The following is a 15,042-nucleotide window of genomic DNA, read 5'->3' as shown; positions in this document are numbered from 1 at the left end:
GTTTGTGCTTCTTACTCTGGTGCTTTATTTGCCATTTTTCTTTATGTTAATCTGAGTTAAGTCATGATTCTCAATAGTCACAATTTTTCAATCTGGCCGTACTGCTGTGCATGTTACAGAACAGTCTTATAACCCAAAATATACAAAAAATGGTTTGACATAAAGGACAGATGTTTTTCAGCCTGGATTTGGTCCCATTTCCACTGAACTTAATGGGATATGGGTTGAGGTTCTTTGTCTGGCTGAGGAATCTGCCAATCAAGCCATCACACCATTAAAAAAAAAACAAACCCAGACAGTTTTCATATTGGAAACATCTCCATCTTACATATTTCCATTTGCAGTTATACTTCATTCCTATTTATAATTCAAAAATCTTATTTTAAATTCATTTTTATTATTTTGCAATTTTCAGTTGTTCCACTCAGTATTTACTAAGTATACTGTATGTAGTGTTTGGCAATCAAGGTCTAGTCAAGCCCTCTTATCTTAAAGAAGCTTTATAATTTCTTATTCTGTTAATTTGTCCTGGAACTGGTATTGAACAAAGACTAAAGCAGAGGGGTGATTTATTTCTTCCTCAGACTAAGCACTGTGGGTATATAGAAAACACCTATCCAGACATTGTGATGGAAATCTCAGAACAACCCAGGTCCATCTGTATTTATTTTTTGGTTCTTTATTGCACTGATACTGGAACAGGACATTTAGTGTGCACTGGGAGAATACAGAGATCCTTGAACACCCCTGCCTGCTTGGAGAGGCTGAGAGTGCAGACAGGATCAATAATTCTGAAGCAAAGTCATGGTGCTTGTGGCCTTTAGGTGTTTTCTGTAGGTCACTGCTGGCTCATGGCATACATAGGTAGCTCCCTCACAAAGGCCTTACTTACAATTTAATATAAACTTCCACCATCCAAAATTTATTGTTAAAGCATGGTCACAAGAAAGTTCATAAAAAGTTTCAGTGGGATTTCTGGTTGAGATTCCTAGGGTATGCACTTAGAAAGTGAGAGGAAGATCAATCTTTTCTGTTTTGACTTCTAAGTTTCCCTTTTTAAAAGTCCTTCTGTTAGGACCAAGATTTCTGAGTATTTCCATTGATGTGACAAGTGCTTTCCAGTGGAGCTGAGGAACTGGTTTGTTGTCCATGGCTGCCACTTGGTTTCATGATTCTTTGTGGGTAGAATCCCATTGACTGCAGGAGTTCCTGTGGGAAGGGCTGTGGAGCATTTTCAGGCAGTGTTGGTGCAGAAATGTGCACAGTGCCACAGGCAAGGTGGTTACTGAGTTAGGCTCAGTTATTCCCAAAGTTTCCTTTTGGTTCTGTGTGTGTGAATCACACAGGATTTTTCTGAGTAGTGCTTTTCCTTGATTGCCTGCTGATGCCTCCTCAGAGGAAGTGTTGGCCCTGCAATCCCAGCTCCCTCAGACAGGAATTCCATCTCCAGCACCATCCTCCAGTGCTGCTCCAGGGGGGACTGGAGAAGGCCCCAGTGTGTGGTCAGTCACCCTGAGCTGTGGTGAGAGAAGAGAGCAGAATTCCTCTCCTCCTCCACGGGCGATCACTTTACATCCTGAAGCACAAGATGTGATTACCCCTCGCTTAGCATGGAAATGTTGGTTTTGGCCATTAAATTATTCAGTCCCTTGGTAAAAAAATAGGTATTTTGTTTGATTCTGTGGCTCCTGTGGCTGTGAATGGCACAGGCCAGGGCATGCTGTGTGAGCAAAATGTTCCTTTTGTTTCCAGCCAAGCTCCTTCTCTCCGTGGTGTCCTGTTGCTCCTGTGTCTTGGACAGGGTGGAGAGGAGGCTCCCCCATCACACCCTTGTATGGCCCTCAACAGAAATACTCCATAGAGCCAGGAGCCCTCAAATGTAATGAATTAAGGAAGGATATGGATTTTTTTTCATGCCTGTGAGAGTATTTATATCTCTTTACATACAGCTATATATAGGCACAGATATATATTAAAAGGCCCCAAAGGACCTGCAAATTTACTGAATTATGCAAGTTACAATTAAGGTAAAATATATGGTATATATTTATTATTACTTTCCAAACCAAAGCAAACTGTGGTTGTAGTACAGTATTAACAGGAAATGTGCAGGCTATTAGTTATTGAAACACACATGCCTGAGCTGCTGCCTGGGAATTTTAGTGTATCCAGCTGAGTTCCTGCTGTAAGTCTTTCAGTGTTTCATCTTCCACACAGAAGGCATCACCTTTTAGGCTCTAATGCATTATCTGTTTAATTTGTATCAGGAATGATTCCTCCTCTTTTAACAACCTGAGTATCACAGCAACCGAATTAGTAGGCAGATACTCAGGAGAGAATTAAAAACACAGCACTGGAGACTGGACAGTTTGGCTGATGAAAATCTCCCCTTGAGTGTGCCAGAGCACATTCACACATGCACACGCACACACAGAGAAATATTTTAGGGACCAGCTTGAGCCGTAGGGATTGTGATGAATATTTTAAGGACACAGATCTCCATATTGGCCACTTGTGCCAACATAGCCAGAATTTTCTGCTGAGCAAAGTTCTTTCCTAGCTGAAAACTGCCTGAAGCTCCAGGAAACATGCTGAATTCCTTGTTGGGAGAGCTCGAGCAGAACGTAGCAGATTTTTATGGTGAGCTGCTCTGCTCTGTGAAAGTCTTGATGCAGAGGAGGCAGCGATGCTCAGACCCAGAGCTGTCAGGGTTTCAGCTCATGTTCCTGCTCCTAGGATACAGCTGCCCACAGCCAGCAATGTTTGCTGAGCAGCTCCAGCACTGGGAGAGCCATGCCCGGGGAGCAGCGAGCTGGCAGCTCCACACCCTGCTCAGCATTCCCAGCTGGAGCAGGGCCTGCACCCTCTGGCCTTGCAGGGGACCTCTCCACCCCTCAACACTCATCTCAAAGGTTTCGAGGCACAAACCCTGTTGAGCTCACACACAGGAAAAACAGGAATGCAAGAGAGTGAGTGGAGACAAGCACTGCTTTAAAAATAACAATAAAAACTTAAATTCTTCTCCCTTGGTTAAGATTTAAGTAGCCTCTGGGAGTAGTTAAGCTGGGTAGGGAAGCTGGGATTTTCAGTACTCCCACAGCTGGATACCTAAGTGTACCATTTCTGTTGGACAAAGCAGCGTGATTGCACAGAATTTAGAGACACGATGGCCCATCCTAACAAAGCACTCGGAGCAGCCCGGCAGGTCTCCATGGGGTGCTGCGTTTCCCAGCAGTAGCCGGGACAAGGCATTCCAAGAGCAGGCAGAGGAAACCCAACACAGGCAGTTGCAGAGGACTCGCTCCCCAGCAGCATTTCCCTCCCCTATTCACAGTGGTTTCTGGCTCATCCCGGCACTGGTTTCTGGCTCATCCCGGCACTGGAGTTTTTAGTACATCTTTTGTTTCTCTTTTAAATGTGTGTGTGGTCATTACCCATATAAATGTCACTATCATGAGCCCTTTAGCTATTATCTTTCCAACGAAAACAACTGCAATCTTTTTAATCTCCTTTCAGATAGAAGCATTTCCAGGCCTCTGAGAGCGCTGCTGGCGGGTGGGGGACGATGTCCCTGTGGCTGTGAGCCGGAGCAGGGGCTGGTGGCGGGCTCCAGGCCCCAGGGAGGGTTTGTCCCTGAGCTGGGAGGAACACAGGGAGCCCCGGCATCCCCAGTCCCTTTTTGGCACCTCTGCAGCCTTTTCCAAACCAGAACAAATAGGATCTTTTTCTCCTTACATGTTGGCTCCTTTAATTTGACAGTAGCCCTCTTAATTTTACATATTGCTGATCAGCACTTACTGGAGAGAGTATCTTTCTTGCAAAAGAAAATTGTTTTCTGTGACAGTGTTCACAGGGGTCCAAGGATGAGGGAAGAGACAAGGATCTGACTCCATGTTTCAGAAGGCTTGATTTATTACTTTATGATATATATTAAACTATACTGAAAGAATACAAGAAAGGATTTCATCAGAAGGCTAGCTAAGAATAGAAAAAGAAATTATGATAACAAAGGCTCTGTCTCAGACTCTCTGTCCAAGCCATCTGGGCTGTGATTGGCCATTAATTAGAAACAACCACAGGAGACAGATGCACCTGTTGCATTCCACAGCAGCAGATAATCATTGTTTACATTTTGTTCCTGAGGCCTCTCAGCTTCTCAGGAGGAAAAATCCTAAGGAAAGGATTTTTCAGAAAATACGTCAGTGACAAGTTTCTAGTTCTGCTATTTAACTTGAAAATATCCTTGCCTTCACCCAGTTAACAACACTAGTTTAATTCCTCAGCTTAGTTTAGGGAGATTCAGCCTTTGTAATTTATATTATCGATCTTGCTTCCTTAATTTGGGAGAAGGAATTGTCTGAGCATAGGATGGGCTTGGATTGGTTGATTTAAACCCCTTCTAATATTTACAGTGTCACTGTGACAGCTTTTGGCAGCGTTCCTGTGCCTCTCATGTTAAATTTGGTTAAGCTGTTGTCACCATTTATTCACAGTTCCCCTCTGTTTACCTCTTGCACACTCCCATGCAGTGCTCAGCCCTCACTGGAGCACAGCCTCGCTCCCAGGGTCTGTCCAACTGCTCCAAGAAGCCATCGTGTGAAATGATGCTTTATGGTGTTTGAACAGCTTGTGCAGGGGTAGAGGAAGACACCAGTTAGAGACTGGAGTTTTTATTTAGTTAATTTTTGTCTGCCTCCAACAGTTTGTGCTCAGTATTTTTTCTAGCTCGGTCACATCTATTACAACCTGCAGAGGTTGTTTTATATTTTTTCCTTGGGTTCTGTAGCTGGGAAGTTTCCACAGGGTGGCTCTCAGACAGTGAGGTGGATTTTGCAGCATCTGAAGGTTCTGGTGCTGCTCAGAGAGGTCCTTCTCAGGTTTAGCAAAAGCTCTGGAGGCAGCAGAGAGGGTATTGAGAGCTCTCCATGCTGCCTGTGCTGTTTGACAGGGCACCACTGGGCTGTGGGAGATCCACTCTTTGCTCATCTGCAGAGTGAAACAAACACTTTTCTTTGTCCTGGCTGCAGCTTGATCCTGTTACAGCTATGAAGGCACTTAAACAATTCACCTGCATTTACCCATTCTAGCTACATTTTCTACTTCTGTTTCTAGACATGTATCTCACCTCACAAAGTTCTAAATCAAATGGAGCTGTGTTTAAGTTGCTCACTGAGGAGTGGTGTCATTTTGATCTATCTGGCATTTATGGCAAGTGCAGGAAATCAGCATAAAGGAACAGAATTCCTTGTCTAACTCTTGCCTCCTAGCAAATATCTGAAGGTAGCACTGCATTGTTGTCCTTTTTTTCAATATAATTTGTACCTGCAAAACAGACTTCTCTATAGTTTGGCCATTATAGAAAAAGTTCATACAAGTATTTCATTTTGCCATGTTATGATGTGATATGTGAAGTTTTCCTGTATTTTCTTTTCTAGGCTTGCTCCCAACATAATCTCTCCACTTGTCAGCCCCCTGAAAGCTTTAGTTCCACCTTCCCTCTTGCAGAAACACGGCTCTCCATCATCCCACAGCCAGTCACCCAACGGGCAGCAGTTTTCTGGGATACCAAATACACCGTACACCCCATTTCCCAACCAGTCTGTACAGCAGGGATCTCAAGGTAACTCTTGCCTCTGTTTGTTTTTTGCAGCTTTTCTAATTTCCACCTGGAGAGAAAGAATTTATTTTGCTTTTTTCATATTTGGCTAATAGTGTCAGCATTTCAGTGGGCACTTCGGTTTTTAAATTGGATTGATGTACATACAGATGTGAATTTTAAGGCAGGTCCATGCTGTGATATGTCATCATAATGGGCAAGGCTGTCCCAATGCAGATTTTATTGCATTTATTCAGGTGCTTCAGTAGAAGGCTGCTGGCCATGCACCTCTCCTGACTGGTCATCCAGCCTGGAGTGTCCCTGCAGGAGCCATCCAGTCCCAGAATACATGGGCTGCTCCATGCACTCACAGTGATGCACAAGACATAGTGTTAGACAAAGAAAGCAAACATTTTTCCATTTATTATTTGGAAGTTTGGCTTGTTTTACATTGTATAGTTACATGTAAATGCACTCTGTACAACTGTAGAGTGCCTGTGGGACTCGAGGACAGGAAGAGGAGCAGTAAGCAGCTGTCCCAGAGCTTAATTTGAAACATTTTTTGTTCTGAATTACTCAGCCTTTTTAATTGCAAGCTTACATACCTATTCTGGAGTTCTGCTGTGGGAACTAATTAATGTTCCTGAAATTTTTGAGGCACAAATTAGCAGGAGATATTATTATCACAGATTCTTCCAGTAACAGGAGCTTGCATATTTCAGAAATCTGTTATGCAACCCAGATGGTGAGCTGCTAAAATGTGGTAAATATTCCCAATAAAGAAGTGTGCAGGACATCTGTCTGCTTGCAAGAGCCTGAGCACAAAGCCCTGAGCAGCTCCCAGCTGGGATGGGGTTGGGTATCCCAGCAGTTCCCTCTGCCCCTCGTTCTCTGAGCAGTGTTTTTGCTCTTTGCTTGGAAAGGCTTAGTCTGAAAAGTTAAAGCGTATTATATTTAATGATTTGTGCTGAAGGAAAAACTAACTCAACCTGATGCTCAACAGATTATTCAATTTAAAAAGATTAACTCTGTAAGGGAGAAGTGGCAGATTTATGATAGCATATAATGATATATGATTATGTTGCTATAATGAGCTAAATAACTACAAGCCACAAGAGGAAAGTTTAGCAGCTCATTACTACGGCAGAAACAAATGCATAGACAGAACAAGTTTTGAACCACTTAAATAAATTGACTTTATTCCTTAAGAAAACCACATTTCCTTTTGAATGAACTGTTGCTTTCTAAGTGTTATGTCATGTGGTTTTGAAAAAGCAATAATTTTCCACTTTGGCCAAATGTTGAAGTATTATTATAAATTAATTATGGAAATGGTCATTCCAAAATCAGTTTTGATTAGCAGCCTTTGAAACCAATTATCTGTAACCTGTACTTAGCTGTACTTGCTCTACATTTTCTTTTTTTTTTTGCCTCTCAGTTCATTAATAGCACATTTTCTAATGGAATCCGTAATAATTTGGGGGTTTTGAATTTTTGCCAGAAAAAAGGTACACCAAATAAACTTTGTGTAGAACCAGGCATCTGTTCAGAAGCACATAAACAGTGTGGATGTGGAATTTTTAGGAGATGGCAGCTTCATCAGGCTGGTAGCAGAAATATTGATAATGAAAGAACAAGCTGACATTATTTATATGTTTTAACCTAGCTGTAGTAAGATCACATGGAAATCATTACATGCTGAAAGAATTTGGCAGGCAATGGAATCCTGTAGTTATTTATACCTGACATGATTTCTTGTCAGAAATTTTATGGAATTTGAAAAGCTGAGATTTATTTGCAAATACATGTAAATGACGTGACATAACAAGATGGCATTTAATAGTCATATTCCAATTATTTGCTCATTACATCATTGGTTTTAAAGCTGCTTGAAGTTTTCTAGGCTGTGCCTTAGAGAAGCTGAGGCAGCCAGTGCACTGTGTGAAGTGGCTAAGTGCAGCTTTTCTGCCACACATTATTTCAAAGCAAAATTTTAACTAAATGTTATGTTTGGAACTCAGTTTATTCCTTTATGAACTGTTATATTTCTACATCTACTGTACATAAAACATTTAACAGTGATCATTTAAACTGACAGGGCATTTAGTAAATTCTTCACTTGAAAATAACCTCAGAAAATTCTTGATTTAAATCAAAACTGAAGGAAAACCTGAAATCCATGTGGCAAAAAAAATATTGGTGAAACACTTATTGCCAAGTTGGTACTACAGATTTGCACTCCAGAAGGAGCAGGGATGTCTGCACTGGACCAGCCTTCTTGCTTACTTTGTATTTTAACCCCTGAAGGGAGTCTTTTTTAAGAACTTGTAAAAATGCTCCCTGTTTAGTTTAATCAACCAAATGTGGTTGTTAACCCAACGCTTGGTTGTGGGATTTCAATCATATTTTAATTCCCCATATTTTCTCAGTGAATCATTTAAAGAAATGTAAAGGAACCACAACTAAATGCAATGAACCTAAAGGGTCAGAAAACCCATTTTTAGTGTGATGCTTTGTTCTATCTGACTTGTGTTCCTGCTGCACCCTTTCCCTTCCTCATCCCATGTATTTTCTTTAGTTTCATTCCTGCATTTATCCCACCTTGCAGGCAGGTTGGAACAGGGAAGGTGCATTTCTCTGTATTTCTGTGAAGCACTTGGCAGGAATCATCTCCTGGTGAAGGCAGCAGTGCAGAAGCACCGGGATTTTCCTACACTCCCCTCACCACTGGGTGGTTCCAGGAACACTTTTCCCTCTGCCTTCTCAGATTATCTCACAGTGGTGCTGAGGGATAAACACTGCAATCCAAAAGAGGATTTCATTGCTCATGGCAGTTCTTTTCCAGACTGATTCTGAGGCAGCTCTCTGCTTCAGGTATTTCCAGACAGTGTAACTTAAAACACTGCAAAATAACCTTTCCCCACAGGTCTTGGGAAAACCCTGGATCTGACTGGTTTCAATCCAGTTCTGTCGTGTTTGGCTGCTCTCTGCTTTTCTAAGCCACTGTGCCAGCTCTGTAGATCATGAAGATTTTTAATTGATGTAACAAAGGCAAGCCTGGGAGCACAGGGGAAGGACAATAGTTACAGGGACAGAGAAAATACATGTCATGCCTTCCCTAGAAGTGATGTCTGTAGCAGACATTCTGGAAAAGGCTCATTTTTTTTTTTTTTTTCTCTAGCAATGCATCTAAGTGTTCTCTGCAACCAGTTCAGCCTCCTTTGAAGCCAAGTGTGTCTTTTTTCCACTGCTCATCTCAAAAGGATGTATTTTTAGAAGGCTTACAGCAAGGAGTTTGTTTTGTAAACAGAAAGGATAAGTTTCAAAGCCAATCAATAACTCACTGTACCTAAAACCACATCAAAAGAGGGCTGTGCTACCTCTCATAAGAGCTCCTTGGTTCTTTGAGCCAGACTCTCCAGCAGTAAATAGAGGTGGCTGGCTGTTTGTTCCAAGGAAGGACATGCATCATTTAATGCTCAGCTTTCCACATTTTTGGGCTGCCTTTGCCATAGCAGCAATATGAGCAGCCTTGGTACAGAGTGTGTAGTGTCTTTATCTAAGAGTCATCCATTAGGACTTCCCTAATTGTGGACATCAACAGTTTAGGTATTTTGTGGTGGATCATATGTTCTCAAGAAATTAGGCATCTAAATCCTTGCAGATTCTGCCAAAGCACATCTTAAACTGGGAACCTTCAGAGCAAATCTTTCACCACTCAATGAATTGATTACATTTCTACTCAAGAATTGCCTCACTTGGCCTTATTTATTGCTAACTTAGAAAATATGAAGTGAGCAGACCCCGAGCTTTGCCTGGTATTGTCTGCTTGGTCAGACTTTGGGAGTAGAGGGAAACACAGAGAAGTGTGGGGGATCTTACTGAACAGGAGAGAGCTTGCACACTGCAGGAATTGTAAGGGTGTCCAAGCTCACAATTCACCCCACATAGCCCCAGCTGCTCTGGGGACAGGCACAGGATTTGATTTCTGAACAAACAGACTGAAGAGCAGCACAGGCAGCCCAGCAGGGCCGGTCTCTGCTGTGAGTGGGGCCGAGCTGTCAGCTGGAAATGGGGAAACGTGGCTGGGACTGGGATTCACTGAGCTGCCCTGAGCTTCTGCAGGAGTTCCTGAGGAAATGTTTCACTCTCTGCAAGACTGAGGGAAGAAAGACAACAACTCTGTATTTTTTCTGGCAATTAGAGGAAAATCCTGAAGCTCGTCCTGCTAGACTTTAAGCTTAATTTGGTTGACCTCAGTTGCATTTAAGGGTAGGAGAATCATTCCAGAGAAGGCAAGAAAAGGGGCAGCTGATAGGAATGTGCAGTTAGTGTGCATTGCACCCAGAATAAGGAAGAGCTTATTGAGGCAGGAGGAAAGAAGAGAATTAAATCAGGCCATGGTTGTTAAATATTGTGATGTACTTTGAGATCATCCTTCTGGGAACAAATTCCAATTTTTTAGGATGTTGGAACAAATTATAAATTGCAAAATTCCTTTTTCAGCAATTCATTTGTCCTTTACTGTTAAATGTCTTCTTTTGTTGTCTACAACTCATTCACAACTTCTGATGGCAAAACCCAAACTGCTGGGTACTGATAATACAATACTTGGGGAAAACCCCCAGGATGTAAGAAGTGTTGGGTATGTGGAAAATGAAAGTCAAACATGCCCCAAAAGCAGAATGACTGAGGCAAGCAAAGACCATACAGATCTATCTCAGCACTTTCCAGAAGCAGAAGAACTTCTGGTTGAAGTCAGTCTTCACCTGACAACTATCTGGAGTCAGTCCTGCACTTCTAGGTCATTGCCTGCACACTGTGCTCCCCTGTGTCCAGTGAAAGGGAGTTCATTTGGATCAAGAACAGTCTGGGAAAGAAGTTTGAGGACCCTGTGAAGGTGTTTTGGACAAACAGCGCTGTCTCCAGCAGTGCACAGCACACACTGGATGGCAAAAGACTTAACTGAAAACAAAGCAGTGCTATTTATTTAAATATTGCATTATTGTATTTAAATTAACAGTGATTCATTACAGAGACATTCCCTTAGGAGCTGAGCATCCTGGACCTGATCCAGTGGAGGGGTCACTACTTACCTTGGATTCCATGGTGCTGTTGACTGTGTTCAGCTGATCTATTGCTTGAAATGAAGCCCATCCTTGAGATTTTTGCTTGATGGGGATCACAGTCCACAGCACCTTGTGGGACCGAGTCTGATGCAGCTCTTCTGTAACTGCACTTTGCAGAACAGGATGATCATTTTTCAAAGTTAAAACTGTGGAGCTAAACCCCCAACAGTAATGAAATGCTGTGACAGAAATGCTGTGGAGGTAGTACCACTGCAGGATTGAATTGTGTGCAATATCTGCTTTCAGGTTACCAAGGCAGCTTTCACTCCATACAGAACTGTTTCCACTACGGAGATTGCTACAGAACAATGGACCAGTCTGTCAGCAGTGATGTGCTCACAGGGGAATCCCATTGCTTCAATCCTCTGAGGCAGAATGGCTATCACATACTCAATGCACCTTTAGCTTCAACAGGTAATTTATTTCACCTATAAGGAATTACCCATCTGATATTTGTAGCAGGAGGGGCAAAGAACGCATTTTATTTTCAATGTTATGACAAAAACATGTTTGTATAAAAAACAGCCCTGAAATTAATTTTCATCTGTAAAAACTCCAGAAGGAAAGCAAATTGTTTTTTTTAAATCCTGCTGTATTTGACTGATAGACAGAGTCTCTTCCATTCTGCTGGATGCCATAGGCAACACCCACCTTTAGGAGAGCTGGCAAGGCACTGCCTGCATTTTTGTGTGGTCTGTTCATTGCACATTTCAGGTGTGCTTCAGGAAGGCTTTTATAATGAGGTCAAACTTGTAATGGCTACATTATTACAGTACTTCAATATTTTAGTATTCTTTTTTTTACTATCTTTAAAATTAATAATTGACAGAATTGCTGAAATCAAACAAAACATGAGTATTGTCAGAGCCATAAAGCACAAGCATTTGCTGCAATCTTTACTTACATATCTGCAAGAAAGTTCTCTTCATGTCTGCACTCAGGAGGGCACCTCGGTTAAGGGCAATACTGAAAACATATGTTTAAGTGCTTTTTGAATTGGGGCCTGAGTCAGACCACAAAATTAGAGTTGACTTTCCTGTTTGTTTTGTATTAAAGGAGACTCTGTTCAGAGCAAGTGTGCACGCATTTGTCTGCTGTTCCATTCTGGGAAGTGCATGCATCAGTAACCAACACAAGGGAAACATTTAAGATGAAGTTTCAACTTCAACTTTGAATTCTTTAGTGTTACTCATAAGTTTGATATTACTAAAACATAGGGGTTTTTCATGTTAACATCAAATTTCAAGCTTAGATTGACAGCCTGCAATATTTAAAGAACAGACTAAATAAACTTTCCAAAAGAAATTGTAGCAGTAAAGAATAATACTGTGGCAAGACACCAACTTCAACAACAGTTGATTTTTCTGTCTGGGCCTAAACTATCATGAAATGTTTCTGTTTAGTATTTTTGTTTTTAGAGTGGTTATTGAGGCATGCAAGTACTTAAAAGGCTGAAACATAAACATGTATGAAATATATATATCTCATCTCATCTTTTAGTGTGTAAAATAGAACCATTCAGGTTTGCAAGATTCATCAAGGCTATGCATTAATTTTTTTTCAGGCTTTTATAGCACCATTAATATTAAATGAGATCTCATCTCGCAGGAATGCCCAATGTGACTGGCAAACAGCTGTTCCATGAATCACATTAACAGTCAATAAATTTTTATTTTCTGTTCAGGACTTTGGATAGTTTACTCTATCTGGAATCTAATAATGATTTCTGGGGTGTATGCTTATCTTGGGTTTTATCCATCTGTGGTTCTGTATCCACCCTGTATACAGGCTCATCAAATAGAAATTAACATAACATAAACACTCACAAAACTTATCAAAATACTGGTCACTCCACTTGGCCCAACACAGATAAACATGCTGAGGTCATCCTCCAGAACCTCTGGACATTCACTGTGTGCCAGATTTCTGCAGACAGCAGAATCTTGACCTGTAAACCAACAGTAAATTAATAAGTCATAGGAAAATGCAGAAATGTAAGTAACTAGAGAATTTGATCTCAAATAATAAAAACACACATAACAGTAAAATAGCCCCAGTGAAGTGGACAGGTTTTCCTGCAGTGAAATGAACATGTGCACGTGGGCCTTGGCTGGCCAGTTGCAAAAGCAGGCTATAGGGGTCATAATAGGAAATTTTCATGTCCTTTGGGTAGGCAATAAATGCTGTAGCATCTGGTAGAATGGCAAACCTGCTCCTTTCCACAGGGATGTGCAGCTCAGGAGGTTATAATAGCTGTGGAAGTTTGGCATTATGAAAGAAGGACAGAGAGATTCTCCCCTACTGCCGTGGCTTTCTGGTAGCCTGGCAAGCAGCAACCAGCTTGGGCTGGTGGGCTTTGGTGGGCTGAGGTTCACTATTGCTCTTTCCACATGTCCTGTGAGCCTGACCTGCCCCAGCCAAGCTTCCTCAGACCTGCACTATGTGGAGAGCCAATAAATGTAGGATCCAGATTTCTTCTGTATCCTATGAGCAGCTGGGAGACTCATGGAATATTTTTTTCAAAGTGCTATTAAAAGGAAAAACCCAAACCAAGAGGGCTGCATGACTTCTAGTGCACACTTAGTAGGATCATTGCCCACTCATTGTTTTGATGTCCTGTTCAGATAATGACTGAGTCCCAAGAGAGCCCTGCTCTGATTCTAGCACTTCACTTGCCCAGAAGTGAACGGGAGCACCAGCCATGATGACACAAACACCCACTGAAAACTGAGCCTCTCCTGGCAAGGCTCTGATGCTGAGCACCGTTGTCCTTCCATTGCCACTGTGCTGTGCTGTGGGCCCCAGGCTGTGCCCCCCTCCTCTCGTGCCCCTGGCACTAACTCGTGTCCGTGTCCTTGTCCCTCCTGCAGGCTATGAGGGGATCTCTGAAGCCCAGTGTGTCTCTGAGGACATGGTCTCCAATGGAACGGATGAAAATGGATTCTTCCAGAACAGTGCCTTTGATCACTGCTTGAATCACATTCCTTCCATCTACACAGATACCTAAGAGCAGTGCTGGCCTTGTTTCCTTTATTATACCTATAACTGCGTATGTAATAACAAAGGTGTTGTTCAGTACTTTTATTTAGTCTGTATCCCTATATGTGCTCATTTAAATGAACACCTCACATTTACCAAACCATTTTATACATGAATAGTCTGTATAAGATAATATTGGAACCTGTTCCTTTGCTGTGGCACTTTGAAATTCATGCTTTAAGGGAATGAGGAGCATTTCAAGCAGCTTGTTTTGTAAGTTCTCTCAGTAAAGTGTAAATGTAAGTTATATAATAAACTTGTAAAGAAGATGTTTTCCTTCCTGGAAAGTATGCTTCAATTTGAGAATGTTGTTCCCTTTAATCAGTTTTCATTTAACTTGTTGGTTCAGTCTTCCCTTTTTTCTTTTTTTTTTTTAACTAAAAGGATTTTTTTAATCAGAGACCTCATGTATATAAAGATCTACATTTGCTCAGCTGGTTTTGTATTTTCAGTTTTACAAGAAAGCATTAAAAACTGGAAACAAGTGTGCTGTCATTTCTTAACACCATCGAGCTCCCTGATACTGCATTTTTAATGTCTGAGAGGGATTTTAACAAAGCTGTGACATCTCAGTCACTGTGACATTAGAACAGCCCATGGGTATGTGAGGAAAACCAAGGGGCTTCCAGTGCAACAGTACTGCAGTAGTTGGGTTCCCTGTCACTGTGGCTGCAGTTCCCAGCGTAGTGAGGATTCCTGGGAAGGATAAATCCTGCACAGGACCAGGTGCCCAGGTGTGCCCAGCAGGTCTGTCAGAGCTGAGCTCCTGGAGTGTCCCACGGCGCTCCAGAACAGTCAGGGAAAAATAACTGGAAAAAACAGTTCTCATTTACAAAGCACTGCCAGTTGGGCTTAATAAGGGCTGTCCAGTCCCTGCATCAGTCCATGTCTGTTCACTTACAGAGACTGCCACAGGGCACCACTGAAAAGCCCAAGCTGGGCTGAATCCAGTTTGAGGATGGTACTTTCCTTTTTTCATCTCCTCCCTCCCCAGAAATGGGACACAGCTCAGGTCCCACAGCTCAGGTCCCTCATGTGCCTGTGTCCCAGGACCCCACAGCTTTGCTGATCAGGATCCCTGGTGCCCCTGTGCCTCCCCTCAGCCCCTGCAGCCTCTGCAAACACAGAAATTCCCCCCATGCCAGGGCTGATCCAGGGTAACCACGGAGCCTGCACGATGCACTTGTTTCTCCAGGGCCTGGTTGCACCTTGTTAGTGCATGTGAAGGGGCCTCTGTATCCAATTTAGCTTTCTGTCCAGAAATTAGAATGAAACTTA

General features: G+C 42.2%; 1 protein-coding gene across 1 annotated transcript in view; it reads left to right on the top strand.

Annotated features, from left to right (window-relative positions):
- The window catches only part of GLIS1 (GLIS family zinc finger 1), a 177,966-nt gene extending 163,964 nt beyond the window's left edge, over positions 1 to 14,002 (top strand). The window contains 3 exon segments of the mRNA XM_054286108.1: positions 5,436 to 5,620; positions 10,972 to 11,139; positions 13,596 to 14,002. Of these exon segments, the coding sequence (XP_054142083.1) occupies positions 5,436 to 5,620; positions 10,972 to 11,139; positions 13,596 to 13,732 (490 nt within the window). The 3' untranslated portion in view covers positions 13,733 to 14,002.
- The last annotated feature ends 1,040 nt before the right edge of the window (positions 14,003 to 15,042 follow it).

This window comes from Melozone crissalis, unplaced genomic scaffold (genome assembly GCF_028551555.1).
Source record: "Melozone crissalis strain CALT ecotype California unplaced genomic scaffold, PUWL_Pcris_2 ptg000045l_1, whole genome shotgun sequence".
NCBI classification, from domain to species: Eukaryota; Metazoa; Chordata; class Aves; order Passeriformes; family Passerellidae; genus Melozone; species Melozone crissalis.
This window is presented reverse-complemented; position numbering and strand designations above follow the sequence as displayed.